Source organism: Bufo bufo, chromosome 5, assembly GCF_905171765.1.
Source record: "Bufo bufo chromosome 5, aBufBuf1.1, whole genome shotgun sequence".
Lineage (NCBI taxonomy): Eukaryota > Metazoa > Chordata > Amphibia > Anura > Bufonidae > Bufo > Bufo bufo.
The window spans coordinates 4,239,825-4,255,274 of record NC_053393.1 but is presented as its reverse complement, the minus strand read 5'-3'; the positions used below and the strand labels follow the sequence as shown (position 1 = coordinate 4,255,274).

Sequence of the window (15,450 nt, the reverse complement as noted above, 5' to 3'; positions counted from 1 at the left end):
ATACTGGTCATCTGAAGGGAGATCTATGGAGTATACTAGGTACTAGAATAGTGCACTGTGCATTGTATACTGGTCATCAGGATGGAGATCTATGGAGTACACTAGGTACTAGAATAGGGCACTGTGCATTGTATACTGGTCATCTGAAGGGAGATATGTGGAGTACACTAGGTACTAGAATAGGGCACTGTGCATTGTATACTGGTCATCTGAAGGGAGATCTATGGAGTACACTAGGTACTAGAATAGGGCACTGTGCATTGTATACTGGTCATCTGAAGGGAGATATGTGGAGTACACTAGGTACTAGAATAGGGCACTGTGCATTGTATACTGGTCATCAGGATGGAGATCTGTGGAGTATACTAGGTACTAGAATAGGGCACTGTGCATTGTATACTGGTCATCAGGATGGAGATCTATGGAGTACACTGTGTACTAGAATAGGGCACTGTGCATTGTATACTGGTCATCTGAAGGGAGATCTATGGAGGGTACTAGAATAGGGCACTGTGCATTGTATACTAGTCATCTGAAGGGAGATCTGTGGAGTACACTAGGTACTAGAATAGGGCACTGTGCATTGTATACTGGTCATCAGGATGGAGATCTATGGAGTACACTGGGTACTAGAATAGGGCACTGTGCATTGTATACTGGTCATCAGGATGGAGATCTATGGAGTACACTGGGTACTAGAATAGGGCACTGTGCATTGTATACTGGTCATCTGAAGGGAGATCTATGGAGTACACTAGGTACTAGAATAGGGCACTGTGCATTGTATACTGGTCATCAGGATGGAGATATGTGGAGTACACTAGGTACTAGAATAGGGCACTGTGCATTGTATACTGGTCATCTGAAGGGAGATCTATGGAGTACACTAGGTACTAGAATAGGGCACTGTGCATTGTATACTGGTCATCTGAAGGGAGATCTGTGGAGTACACTAGGTACTAGAATAGGGCACTGTGCATTGTATACTGGTCATCTGAAGGGAGATCTATGGAGTACACTAGGTACTAGAATAGGGCCCTGTGCATTGTATACTGGTCATCTGAAGGGAGATCTATGGAGTACACTAGGTGCTAGAATAGGGCACTGTGCATTGTATACTGGTCATCTGAAGGGAGATCTGTGGAGTACACTAGGTGCTAGAATAGGGCACTGTGCATTGTATACTGGTCATCTGAAGGGAGATCTGTGGAGTACACTAGGTGCTAGAATAGGGCCCTGTGCATTGTATACTGGTCATCTGAAGGGAGATCTGTGGAGTACACTAGGTACTAGAATAGGGCACTGTGCATTGTATACTGGTCATCTGAAGGGAGATCTATGGAGTACACTAGGTACTAGAATAGGGCACTGTGCATTGTATACTGGTCATCTGAAGGGAGATCTGTGGAGTACACTAGGTGCTAGAATAGGGCACTGTGCATTGTATACTGGTCATCTGAAGGGAGATCTGTGGAGTACACTAGGTGCTAGAATAGGGCACTGTGCATTGTATACTGGTCATCTGAAGGGAGATCTATGGAGTACACTAGGTGCTAGAATAGGGCACTGTGCATTGTATACTGGTCATCTGAAGGGAGATCTGTGGAGTACACTAGGTACTAGAATAGGGCACTGTGCATTGTATACTGGTCATCTGAAGGGAGATCTATGGAGTACACTAGGTACTAGAATAGGGCACTGTGCATTGTATACTGGTCATCTGAAGGGAGATCTATGGAGTACACTAGGTACTAGAATAGGGCACTGTGCATTGTATACTGGTCATCTGAAGGGAGATCTATGGAGTATACTAGGTACTAGAATAGGGCACTGTGCATTGTATACTGGTCATCTGAAGGGAGATCTATGGAGTATACTAGGTACTAGAATAGGGCACTGTGCATTGTATACTGGTCATCTGAAGGGAAATCTATGTAGTACACTAGGTACTAGAATAGGGCACTGTGCATTGTATACTGGTCATCTGAAGGGAGATCTATGGAGTACACTAGGTACTAGAATAGGGCATTGTATACTGGTCACCTGAAGGGAGATCTATGTAGTACACTAGGTACTAGAATAGGGCACTGTGCATTGTATACTGGTCATCTGAAGGGAGATCTATGGAGTACACTAGGTACTAGAATAGGGCATTGTATACTGGTCACCTGAAGGGAGATCTATGGAATACACTGGGTACTAGAATAGGGCACTGTGCATTGTATACTGGTCATCTGAAGGGAGATCTATGGAGTACACTAGGTACTAGAATAGGGCACTGTGCATTGTATACTGGTCATCTGAAGGGAGATCTATGGAGTATACTAGGTACTAGAATAGGGCACTGTGCATTGTATACTGGTCATCTGAAGGGAGATCTATGGAGTACACTAGGTACTAGAATAGGGCCCTGTGCATTGTATACTGGTCATCTGAAGGGAGATCTATGGAGTACACTAGGTACTAGAATAGGGCACTGTGCATTGTATACTGGTCATCTGAAGGGAGATCTATGGAGTACACTAGGTACTAGAATAGCTCACTGTGCATTGTATACTGGTCATCAGGATGGAGATCTATGGAGTACACTAGGTACTAGAATAGGGCACTGTGCATTGTATACTGGTCATCTGAAGGGAGATCTATGGAGTACACTAGGTACTAGAATAGGGCACTGTGCATTGTATACTGGTCATCTGAAGGGAGATCTATGGAGGGTACTAGGTACTAGAATAGGGCACTGTGCATTGTATACTGGTCATCTGAAGGGAGATCTATGGAGTACACTAGGTACTAGAATAGGGCACTGTGCATTGTATACTGGTCATCAGGATGGAGATCTATGGAGTATACTAGGTACTAGAATAGGGCCCTGTGCATTGTATACTGGTCATCAGGATGGAGATCTATGGAGTACACTAGGTGCTAGAATAGGGCACTGTGCATTGTATACTGGTCATCAGGATGGAGATCTATGGAGGGTACTAGGTACTAGAATAGGGCACTGTGCATTGTATACTGGTCATCTGAAGGGAGATCTATGGAGTACACTAGGTGCTAGAATAGGGCACTGTGCATTGTATACTGGTCATCTGAAGGGAGATATGTGGAGTACACTAGGTACTAGAATAGGGCACTGTGCATTGTATACTGGTCATCTGAAGGGAGATCTATGGAGGGTACTAGAATAGGGCACTGTGCATTGTATACTGGTCATCTGAAGGGAGATCTATGGAGTATACTAGGTACTAGAATAGTGCATTGTGCATTGTATACTGGTCATCAGGATGGATTCCTTGTAATATGAGGATGACATGCAGAGTTCGTGCTGAACAATGTTAATAGATGAGTGGACGGAGGCTTCAGACATTGCACAAGTCTGGTGTCCGCAGACCGCGGCGACCTGTGGACTCACACCAGTGATGCAGCCTGCCATCTGCAGCTGGCAGACGACATCAGATGGGCGCTATATTCTTTATGTTGGGTTTAGTCTTTCTGCAGCAGTTCTTCACCAGTCCTCATCAGGAGGTGGCAGACATCTGGCAAGTCCTGTGCTGCCTGATCCAGGATACTAATGAAGGGGCAGCTAGGTGGGCAAGATGTGCCAGGGCACTGGGCGTAGCGCCAACATGACAAGTATTGAGTACAATGTCAGCTCATACCTCCTCTTCCTCCAGGCGGCGCAGTGTCTCGGTGATGAATTTGATATACTGGCCGGTCAAGGTGGTGAGTTCACTGTACTTGGTGCGGAGGTCGACATACTACAAGAAACAGAGACATTCAGGATCTGAACCTGGGGAGGCGGGTGGATGGGGGGGGTTAGAGGGCAGTGGAGTCGGGGGGGTCTGCGCGTTAATGAGAACGTTTTCAGGTGCCCTCACCTCTTGGATGATGTTGTCAGATGTAGACTGCACTTTGGGCTTCTTGACCGGAGATGCCACAGGCTCCACCTGAGCTTTGAAGGTCACCAGCTGGAGCTCAAAGTCCTAGAACATCAGAGCGGAAACTTTCAGTAATGGCAGCAACAAAATAAGTATTAACCCCCATAAGAAACCACGGAAATAATCTCCATACGTTACATTACTTATCCTGTACTGATACTGTATTATACTCCAGAGCTGCACTCACTATTCTGCTGGTGCAGTCACTGTCTACATACATTACTTATCCTGTACTGATCCTGAGTTACATCCTGTATTATACTCCAGAGCTGCACTCACTATTCTGCTGGTGCAGTCACTGTGTACATACATTACTTATCCTGTACTGATCCTGAGTTACATCCTGTATTATACTCCAGAGCTGCACTCACTATTCTGCTGGTGCAGTCACTGTGTACATACATTACTTATCCTGTACTGATCCTGAGTTACATCCTGTATTATACTCCAGAGCTGCACTCACTATTCTGCTGGTGCAGTCACTGTGTACATACATTACTTATCCTGTACTGATCCTGAGTTACATCCTGTATTATACTCCAGAGCTGCACTCACTATTCTGCTGGTGCAGTCACTGTGTACATACATTACTTATCCTGTACTGATCCTGAGTTACATCCTGTATTATACTCCAGAGCTGCACTCATTATTCTGCTGGTGCAGTCACTGTGTACATACATTACTTATCCTGTACTGATCCTGAGTTACATCCTGTATTATACTCCAGAGCTGCACTCACTATTCTGCTGGTGCAGTCACTGTGTACATACATTACTTATCCTGTACTGATCCTGAGTTACATCCTGTATTATACTCCAGAGCTGCACTCACTATTCTGCTGGTGCAGTCACTGTGTACATACATTACTTATCCTGTACTGATCCTGAGTTACATCCTGTATTATACTCCAGAGCTGCACTCACTATTCTGCTGGTGCAGTCACTGTGTACATACATTACTTATCCTGTACTGATCCTGAGTTACATCCTGTATTATACTCCAGAGCTGCACTCACTATTCTGCTGGTGCAGTCACTATGTACATACATTACTTATCCTGTACTGATCCTGAGTTTTACATCAAGACACGGAGGCGAGTATTGCTTTCTCCTTCTTTACTTCCACCAATAGCAGCAAAGGAGAAATTAACATAATCAAAACAATAAAGGCCCCTCCCCTGACAGATCCTATAATAAGCAGTGTCCTCTTTATATCTTCCTCTTTCTTTGCTGCTCCACCAAAGCTAAGTGATCTATATGTGCGATTATGTGATTTTGATTTTAAGCAATTATGTCTTTGCATGGCGTTTTAATACTTGCCTAGTAGATATATATATATATATATATATATATATATATATATATATATACACTGTTCTGACCTGTATCAGGGTCTCCCCTCTTTCCCTTCATTTGTGGAGATTTTATCACAGTATTACCGTATCCCCATACACCTATTGCGGCCTTCATCTGGGGGCCGTCCCCCCCCCCTCCCTCTCTTTCCCCTCTGCGTTGCTTCATCGGCGGTTTTATCCCCTGTATCCTTTCGTTTTGGGGTGTGTGTTCTTTTGAACCCCCTCCTCTTCCCCTACCTTAGTCGCCGCTCCGATTCCTTCCCTCTGGTTCCCGGCGGCATAGGTTCTCGGCGGCAGGTTTCTGTAGCTTCCCGCGGCTCCGAGATCTCGGCGGCCATCTTGGAATCTTCCGCCCGTCTTCTCGCGGGATTTCGGAGCGCTCTCCAGTGCCTTGCTGCTTCTTATCGGCTCCAGATCGGCTCCTGCTTTACTGCGTCGCTTGGGGTGATTAACCCCTGTTTAGGTTAGTTCTTTCTACCTTAGATTAGCACCATTAGTCTAGGTACCCCCATCGGTCACCCTGCATTTAGATTTTAGATCTATAATAAACGAGATCATGTCCTCAGATCGCTCTCCCTCTGGGCCTAATCCCCCACCCACAGGGGACCCCAGCCTGCCAGACATGAGTGCACAGGCCCTGGAGCTACAACGCTCCGTGTCTAGTGCCATTGTAGAGGCCATGGGCTCCATGTCCTCAATGATCTCTCAGACCATATCTCAGGCCTTATCTGCCCATGCTCCTGGCCCCTCTAATCTAATGCCTGCACTCACTAGCCCGCAGCCTACCATTGAACCTCCTGCCCAGGAGACATTGACTGGTGTGATCCAAGCCACCCATGATAGCGCGCTTAGATCGCGCAAAAGAGCCTTACCGCGCCAGGCAGAAAGGGCGCGAACGTGGAAATGTGCTAGAGCACAAACTGATGACATAGATTCTGATAATGAATCGGACATGGAGGCTTATGCGGAGGAAAGTGACCACTCTGATGGAGTGTTAGAGATGGAACCTCAGTTTCCAAGCACCTCAGGCCTTAGGCCTTCCACATCTGAGTCCGTGGGCGCATCCACCTCTGCCCCTAACACGGCTTCTACCCTGGTGGATCCTTCTGGCAACCCACTATTTGATCCTGATGCCCTCCACCACCCTAGGTCGGCGGAGTGGATGCCGGTAGCTCATGTGAGCGATTACTTGGAGCATTGGGTGCGTCGTCCTCTCAGCAAAGAGGCGCGCAGCAAGCTCCGTGCAGAATGCCCCAGACCATTGATCCCTAACAAGGTCTGTGAGACCCCATCTGTGGATCAGAAGATGACTCAGTTTTTAACTAAAACCGGCTGGAATCCCCGTAAAGGTCTGGATTCCGCTATAAAGAGTTGTCAGGATAAGCTCCTTGACATTTTTGGCCCCCTCGCCAAAATCTTTGAAATGGCCGAATCGGCCAGAGTGGACGGCTCTCCGATAGATCCGGAGGAGCTTACTGGCTGGATACAGAGAGCCATTTGTATTGCGGGCAGCACCAATTCCTCCCTGTCCATTGAAAGGCGTAAAGCCATCCTTTTTAAAATTGACCCAAAATTGGCCAACCTGGCACTTACTGAGACAGGGAAGTATGCTCAGGGTCAACTGTTCGGGGATTCCTTCATCAAGGAACTCAGCAGGTACGTTGGAGCGTTTACCGCATTGGACAAGGCCCAGTCCTCCATGAAAAGGGTATTTCAGGGACGGGTCTCCACTAGGGCCGGCAGTAGTAGGGGCCGTCTGTCCGGCCGCTCCAGTTATCAAGCCCGCAGCTCGGGCAGAGGCTCCTTCAACCAGAGGCCTCCTTTCCAGGACCAAAGAAATCCCCCCTCGTTCTTCCCGGCCAGAGGCGGCCAATGGCGTTCCAGGTCGGTTAGAGGGAATCCGAACTACAGAAAATCTTTCGGTAAGTCTTTCCCCAGTGGGGACTTCTTTCACTCCTTGTGTAGGGGGCAGACTCCGTCTATGTTCCCACGTTTGGTCCAGCATCACATCAGACCCATGGGTGCTGAACACTGTACAGGGGTTCCACATAGAACTTACGAGTTCGCCAGATCTCGTCCCTTCTCCCCCTCCCCTGGCACTACCGGACAGGGAGCTAGTGGACGTGGAACTTTTTTCCCTCTTGCACAAGGATGCGATAGAAAGGGCCCCTCCTACCCAAAGGGGCGTCCTCAGCCACATTTTTCTAGTTCAGAAAAAAGGGGGACAATTTCGTCCGGTCATAAATCTCCGGGCACTGAACTCTGTGGTGCGCTACCGCCACTTCAAGATGGAGGGGATTCACCTCCTTCGGGATTTGCTGATTCCGGGGGACTGGATGGTGAAGCTGGATCTCAAGGATGCCTATCTGACGGTCCCGATTGCCTCCTCCTCCAGGGATCTTCTGCGCTTCCTGTGGAAGGGCGAAGTGTGGCGCTTCACTTGCCTACCGTTCGGTCTTTCCTCAGCGCCTTGGTGCTTCACCAAGTTACTGCGCCCAGTCATGGCCTGGCTTCGGAGCCGTGGGGTTCGTCTTGTCATATACCTGGACGACATCCTCATTATGCACCAATGTCAGTCGTCTCTGCTACAACACCTCCAGTGGACCTCGGATCTTCTGACGGGTCTGGGTTTTCTACTCAATCTCGAGAAATCCTGCCTCACACCGGCTCGACGTATGGAGTTTCTGGGCTTCACGGTGGACTCCGTCGCGGAATCTCTCAGCCTCCCGGCAGAGAAATTGCGGACGATACGCAAGGAGTTGAGACATGCTCTCTCAACTCCCTCTCTATCCCTACGCCACCTGGCTCGCATCATTGGGTTACTTGCCTCCTCTATCCAGGCAGTCTTTCCCGCTCCGCTCCATTATCGGGCTTTACAGCGCCTGAAGATCGCCCACCTCCGTGCCGGGGCCTCGTTTGCGGACGCTGTGATTCTGGATCAGGAAGCTCAGGAGGAACTTCGTTGGTGGTTGAGCAACTTGGAAGCCTGGAACGGCAGAGCAATCTTCGGATTCCAACCGGAATTCACGGTAGAGTCGGACGCGAGTCTCCAAGGATGGGGTGCCCACTGCGAGGGTATCTCCACTGGGGGTCGATGGTCGGAGTCAGAGATCCATCTTCACATCAACGCTCTGGAACTTCTAGCGGGTTCGTTTGCCATCAGGAGTTTCACCAAGGGCATAGCTCATGCATGCATCCGTCTACGCATGGACAATGTGTCGGCGGTCCAATACGTCAATCACCTAGGCGGCACTCAATCGGCCACCTTAGCCCGACTGGCGAAAGAGTTCTGGTCCTACTGTCTGTCCAGGGACATCATGATTCAAGCGGAGTACCTGCCGGGTCTTCACAACTACAAAGCGGATCGGAGTTCCCGATGCTTCACGGACGGCAGCGACTGGAGGCTGAATCCGGAAATGTTCTCCACAATCTCGGACATCTGGGGTCCTTGCTCCATAGACCTTTTTGCTTCCCGGCTCAATACTCACCTGCCCAGGTTCTTCAGCTGGCGACCGGACCCGGAGGCAGAAGCTGTGGATGCGTTTCTACAGGACTGGTCCTCAGCCCTACATTACGCGTTTCCACCGTTTGCCATGATTCCGAGGATGTTGCTACAGACTCGGCGTCAGGTGGCGGAACTGGTGGTGGTGATTCCCTTCTGGGGATCTCAAGCCTGGTACCCGATCCTCCTAGAACTCCTGGTCGATGTACCTCTCCTACTCCCGACGCGGACGGATCTCCTCCAGGACCCTCTGGGTGCCCCACATCCCCTGCTGGTCGAAGGCTCCCTTCAACTTCTTGCGTGCCGAATTTCAGGACTCCAGGAGAGGTCGAGGGAATTTCGGAGGCAACTAGACGCCTCCTGGACAACGCTTGGGCTCCCGGCACCCGAAAATCTTACCGGGCAGCTTGGGGATCTTGGGTTAGCTGGTGCATGGAACGGGACCTGGATCCCGTTTCGGCATCTGTAACCCATTTGTTGCAATTCCTGACTTCTCTCTTTGAGGCAGGGAAAGCTTATCGGACCATCAATTTGTTCCGTTCTGCGATTTCCTCGACTCATCAGGGATTTGATGGCGTTCCGGCTGGTCAACACCCTTTAGTGTCTCGACTTTTACGTGGCTCACGCTTGGCTAGGCCTCCTCGGCCACGTTTCACCACTACGTGGGATGTTTCCCTGGTCCTTTCTTTCCTCTCTGCCTGGCCCGACAACGCGGCTCTTTCCCTCCGTCAACTGTCAGCCAAGTTGCTGACCCTTTTTTGCCTTATTTCCTGTAAGAGGATCTCTGATGTCAGGGCTCTGGATCACGATGCCAGATCCTTTACTCCCGAGGGTGTTACTTTTAACATCACGCGGCGTACCAAGACCAATATTCGGTCTGTGTCCTATCCCAGTTTTCCGTCTTCTCCGGCACTCTGTCCTGTAGCTTGTCTACGGGAATATGAGTTGCGCACTCGTTCTCACCGGTCTGCGGACGTTCCGCAGCTTTTCCTCTCTATTCGCCATCCCTTTGGCCCGGTTACCAGTCCCACTTTGGCGCGTTGGATGAAGTGGGTCATGTCCCTTTCCGGGATTGATACGACGATCTTTACCGCTCACTCGGCCAGGGGCGCGGCTGCTACTGCCCTGGCAGTTTCGGGGGCTCGTTTGGAGGACATTCTGCGTCTGGCTGACTGGTCTAGGGCCACGACGTTCACAGAGTTTTATTTCCGTCCGACCCCTCATGTGTTTTCTGCTATTATTGAGCAGCTTTGAACTTGCAATACGAAGCCTCCGTGTCTTGATGTAAAACTTAATGATTTTCCTATTTCATGACGTAAAGTCATAGTTTTATTAAAGACACGGAGGCGAGTATTGCCCGCCCTAGGTTTCTCCTGCCCCCCCTATTATTATTACTGTTATGGTATTATTATTGACTATTACACTGTCTCTGTGGTTATTTATGCCGTTTTACCGTCAAGATTGATTATGGTTCTGTTTCAGCGACCTTTTTAATGTACGACCGTTATAGGGTCGAGATTGCACATTTGTACCCATGTGTTTACACTGGCTAGATTATTTGTTTTGTTTCAGGTTGAAAAATCCTTGGCAGATGGCATTCCGTGTTGTTCCAGGTTTCCTGAGATGTTAGCCATGTTGGCTTGAGTTCGTCAGTTGGAGGAAGAAGAATGGTCGGTGTCGGAACCAGTTCCAGTTCGGTTCGTTTTCGGTTATGGTTGGGCGGTTGGTGTCGTGGATTCAAAGAAAGAGGAAGATATAAAGAGGACACTGCTTATTATAGGATCTGTTTGGGGAGGATCCTTTATTGTTTTGATTATGTTAATTTCTCCTTTGCTGCTATTGGTGGAAGTAAAGAAGGAGTAAGCAATACTCGCCTCCGTGTCTTTAATAAAACTATGACTTTACGTCATGAAATAGGAAAATCATTAAGTTATATCCTGTATTATACTCCAGAGCTGCACTCACTATTCTGCTGGTGCAGTCACTGTGTACATACATTACTTATCCTGTACTGATCCTGAGTTACATCCTATATTATACTCCAGAGCTGCACTCACTATTCTGCTGGTGCAGTCACTGTGTACATACATTACTTATCCTGTACTGATCCTGAGTTACATCCTGTATTATACTGCAGAGCTGCACTCACTTTTCTGCTGGTGCAGTCACTGTGTACATACATTACTTATCCTGTACTGATCCTGAGTTACATCCTGTATTATACTCCAGAGCTGCACTCACTATTCTGCTGGTGCAGTCACTGTGTGCATACATTACTTATCCTGTACTGATCCTGAGTTACCTCCTGTATTATACTCCAGAGCTGCACTCATTATTCTGCTGGTGGAGTCACTGTATACATACATTACTTATCCTGTACTGATCCTTAGTTACATCCTGTATTATACTCCAGAGCTGCACTCACTATTCTGCTGGTGCAGTCACTGTGTACATACATTACTTATCCTGTACTGATCCTTAGTTACATCCTGTATTATACTCCAGAGCTGCACTCACTATTCTGCTGGTGCAGTCACTGTGTACATACATTACTTATCCTGTACTGATCCTGAGTTACCTCCTGTATTATACTCCAGAGCTGCACTCACTATTCTGCTGGTGCAGTCACTGTGTACATACATTACTTATCCTGTACTGATCCTTAGTTACATCCTGTATTATACTCCAGAGCTGCACTCACTATTCTGCTGGTGCAGTCACTGTGTACATACATTACTTATCCTGAGTTACATCCTGGATTATACTCCAGAGCTGCACTCACTATTCTGCTCGTGCAGTCACTGTGTACATACATTACTTATCCGGTACTGATCCTGAGTTACATCCTGTATTATACTCCAGAGCTGCACTCACTATTCTGCTGGTGCAGTCACTGTGTACATACATTACTTATCCTGTACTGATCCTGTATTATACTCCAGAGCTGCACTCACTATTCTGCTGGAGCAATCACTGTGTACATATATTACTTATCCTGTACTGGTCCTGAGTTACATCCTGTATTATACTCCAGAGCTGCACTCACTATTCTGCTGGTGCAGTCACTGTGTACATACATTACTTATCCTGTACTGATCCTGAGTGACATCCTGTATTATACTCCAGAGCTGCACTCACTATTCTGCTGGTGCAGTCACTGTGTACATATATTACTTATCCTGTACTGATCCTGAGTTACATCCTGTATTATACTCCAGAGCTGCACTCACTATTCTGCTGGTGCAGTCACTGTGTACATATATTACTTATCCTGTACTGATCCTGAGTTACATCCTGTATTATACTCCAGAGCTGCACTCACTATTCTGCTGGTGCAGTCACTGTGTACATACATTACTTATCCTGTACTGATCTTGTATTATACTCCAGAGCTGCACTCACTATTCTGCTGGAGCAATCACGGTGTAGATCCATTCTCCTGTATGTTGGGTGGTCCTCTTACCTTGATGGCGTCGATGTACTGCTTGGCGTATTTCTGGCATTCGTCCACTTTCACGCGGTTCTTCTCACTTTCCTCCAGCAGTTTCTGTGAACATGTGACACACATCTTATTACAGTCCTTCTGGTCATGTGACCTCACTCTGATCTATTATAAAGCACTGCATCAGACAAGCTATGACCGAAGACCAGCTGGATGCTGGGGGAGTTTTGCCTCTTGTGCTCTGATGTCATCCCCAATGAGACGAGGGCCGAGACGCCCCCCTCCCCCCCCATCGCTCCCGGGATCCCACCCTACCTTTTCCTGCAGGAGTTGCTCTTTGACGGTTCTGCTGTCGGTGATGTGTACGGACTGGATCTTATCCTGGCGCTGCCTGGCATCCTGGATCCATCGGATCAGCCACTCGTAGCTCTCCCGGTAGTAGCGGAGCTGTTTGCCCAGCTGCTCCAGCTCTCGCTGCCTGAGGTCTATCTGTAGGACGATGGCCTGCCAGCGCTCCAGCAGCTGCTGCACCTTCTCCTTGTATCTGTCCAGGTCCACGTCCCGCTCGCTGTGCGCGCGCAGCATCTTCTCACTCACCTCACGAGCCTTCCCGAGATCGCTCTCCAGACCACTGAAGAGAGGCTGGTGACCCTCCACCTGTCCACGCATCCTCTGCAAGACACACCGAACGGCATGTGAGGAGACTGCACCCTCACACCACAATACTGCACACTCACTGCACCCAGCACTGCGCCCGCACTCCACAATACTGCACCCTCACACCACAATACTGTGCACTCCCTACATCCAGCACTGCACCCTCACACCACAATACTGCACACTCACTGCACCCAGCACTGCACCCTCACACCACAATACTGCACCCTCACACCACAATACTGTGCACTCCCTACATCCAGCACTGCACCCTCACACCACAATACTGCACACTCACTGCACCCAGCACTGCGCCCGCACTCCACAATACTGCACCCTCACACCACAATACTGTGCACTCCCTACATCCAGCACTGCACCCTCACACCACAATACTGCACACTCACTGCACCCAGCACTGCACCCTCACACCACAATACTGCACCCTCACACCACAATACTGTGCACTCCCTACATCCAGCACTGCACCCTCACACCACAATACTGCACACTCACTGCACCCAGCACTGCGCCCGCACTCCACAATACTGCACCCTCACACCACAATACTGTGCACTCCCTACATCCAGCACTGCACCCTCACACCACAATACTGCACACTCACTGCACCCAGCACTGCACCCTCACACCACAATACTGCACCCTCACACCACAATACTGCACTCACTGCACCCAGCACCCTCACACCACAATAATGCGCACTCACTCCACCCAGCACTGCACCCTCACACAATACTGCACACTCACTGCACCCTCACACCACAATACTGCACTCACTGCACCCAGCACCCGCACTCCACAATACTGCACCCTCACACCACAATACTGCGCCCTCACTGCACCCAGCACTGCGCCCGCACTCCACAATACTGCACCCTCACACCACAATACTGCACTCACTGCACCAAGCACCCTCACACCACAATACTGCGCACTCACTCCACCCAGCACTGCACCCTCACACCACAATACTGCACTCACTGCACCCAGCACCCTCACACCACAATACTGCGCACTCACTCCACCCAGCACTGCACCCTCACACCACAATACTGCGCCCTCACTGCACCCAGCACTGCGACCTCACTCCACAATACTGCACTCACTGCACCCTCACACCACAATACTGCACTAACTGCACCCTCACACCACAATACTGCACTCACTGCACCCAGCACTGCACCCTCACACCGCACTGCGCCCTCACTCCACCCAGCACTGCGCCCTCACTCCACCCAGCACTGCGCCCTCACTCCACCCAGCACTGCGCCCTCACTCCACCCAGCACTGCGCCCTCACTCCACAATACTGCACTCACTCCACCCTCACCACAATACTGCACACTCACTACACCCAGCACCCTCACACCACAATACTGCGCAGTTACTCCACCCAGCACTGCACCCTCACACCACAATACTGTGCACTCCCTACATCCAGCACTGCACCCTCACCACAATACTGCACGCTCACCATATCTAGCACTGCACCCTCACACCCTAATACTGCACACTACATCCACTATTAAACCCTAACCCTCAAACACTATGCACACACTACTCCCATCAATGATACTGTAACTCCCACCATTTCAATACTGCGCACTCACTCCACCCAGCACTGCACCCTCACACCACAATACTGCGCACTCACTGCACCCTCACACCACAATACTGCCCTCACTCCACCCAGCACTGCGCCCTCACTCCACCCAGCACTGCGCCCTCACTCCACCCAGCACTGCGCCCTCACTCCACCCAGCACTGCGCCCTCACTCCACCCAGCACTGCGCCCTCACTCCACCCAGCACTGCGCCCTCACTCCACCCAGCACTGCGCCCTCCCTCCACCCAGCACTGCGCCCTCACTCCACCCAGCACTGCGCCCTCACTCCACCCAGCACTGCGCCCTCACTCCACCCAGCACTGCGCCCTCACTCCACCCAGCACTGCGCCCTCACTCCACAATACTGCACTCACTCCACCCTCACCACAATACTGCACACTCACTACACCCAGCACCCTCACACCACAATACTGCGCAGTTACTCCACCCAGCACTGCACCCTCACACCACAATACTGTGCACTCCCTACATCCAGCACTGCACCCTCACCACAATACTGCACGCTCACCATATCTAGCACTGCACCCTCACACCCTAATACTGCACACTACATCCACTATTGAACCCTAACCCTCAAACACTATGCACACACTACTTCCATCAATGATACTGTAACTCCCACCATTACAGTCATCTTCACCACAAGTTAATTTCAGGTTCAGCCTGAAGCCTCTGCTGATAAGCCCAGAGTTTGCAGTATTACTTTGTTTCCTGCTGAAATACTCTGCACAGCTCTAGCAGCCTTCTGTACCTTCAGGTCAGTCTTGCTGTTCTCCAGCTCCTTCAGATCAGCAGGCACAGTGTGAACGTCCTTCAGCTGATCTTCATAGGTCTTCACCACTTCCTCGGCTCCGTATGTGTTTCGGATCACCAAGTTTATTGTCTTCAGCCTGGAGAACACAGAGTTAA

General features: G+C 49.7%; 1 protein-coding gene across 19 annotated transcripts in view; it reads right to left on the bottom strand.

Annotated features, from left to right (window-relative positions):
* PLEC (plectin) overlaps positions 1 to 15,450 on the bottom strand; it is a 218,105-nt gene that overhangs the window by 20,170 nt on the left and 182,485 nt on the right. For all 19 annotated transcript variants that reach the window (XM_040433171.1, XM_040433172.1, XM_040433180.1 and 16 more), the window contains 5 exons: positions 15,293 to 15,431; positions 12,554 to 12,910; positions 12,260 to 12,343; positions 3,882 to 3,986; positions 3,663 to 3,761 (listed from right to left, as the gene is read on the bottom strand). In XM_040433171.1, coding sequence (XP_040289105.1) covers positions 3,663 to 3,761; positions 3,882 to 3,986; positions 12,260 to 12,343; positions 12,554 to 12,910; positions 15,293 to 15,431 — 784 coding nt within the window. The remainder of the gene's footprint in view (positions 1 to 3,662; positions 3,762 to 3,881; positions 3,987 to 12,259; positions 12,344 to 12,553; positions 12,911 to 15,292; positions 15,432 to 15,450) is intronic.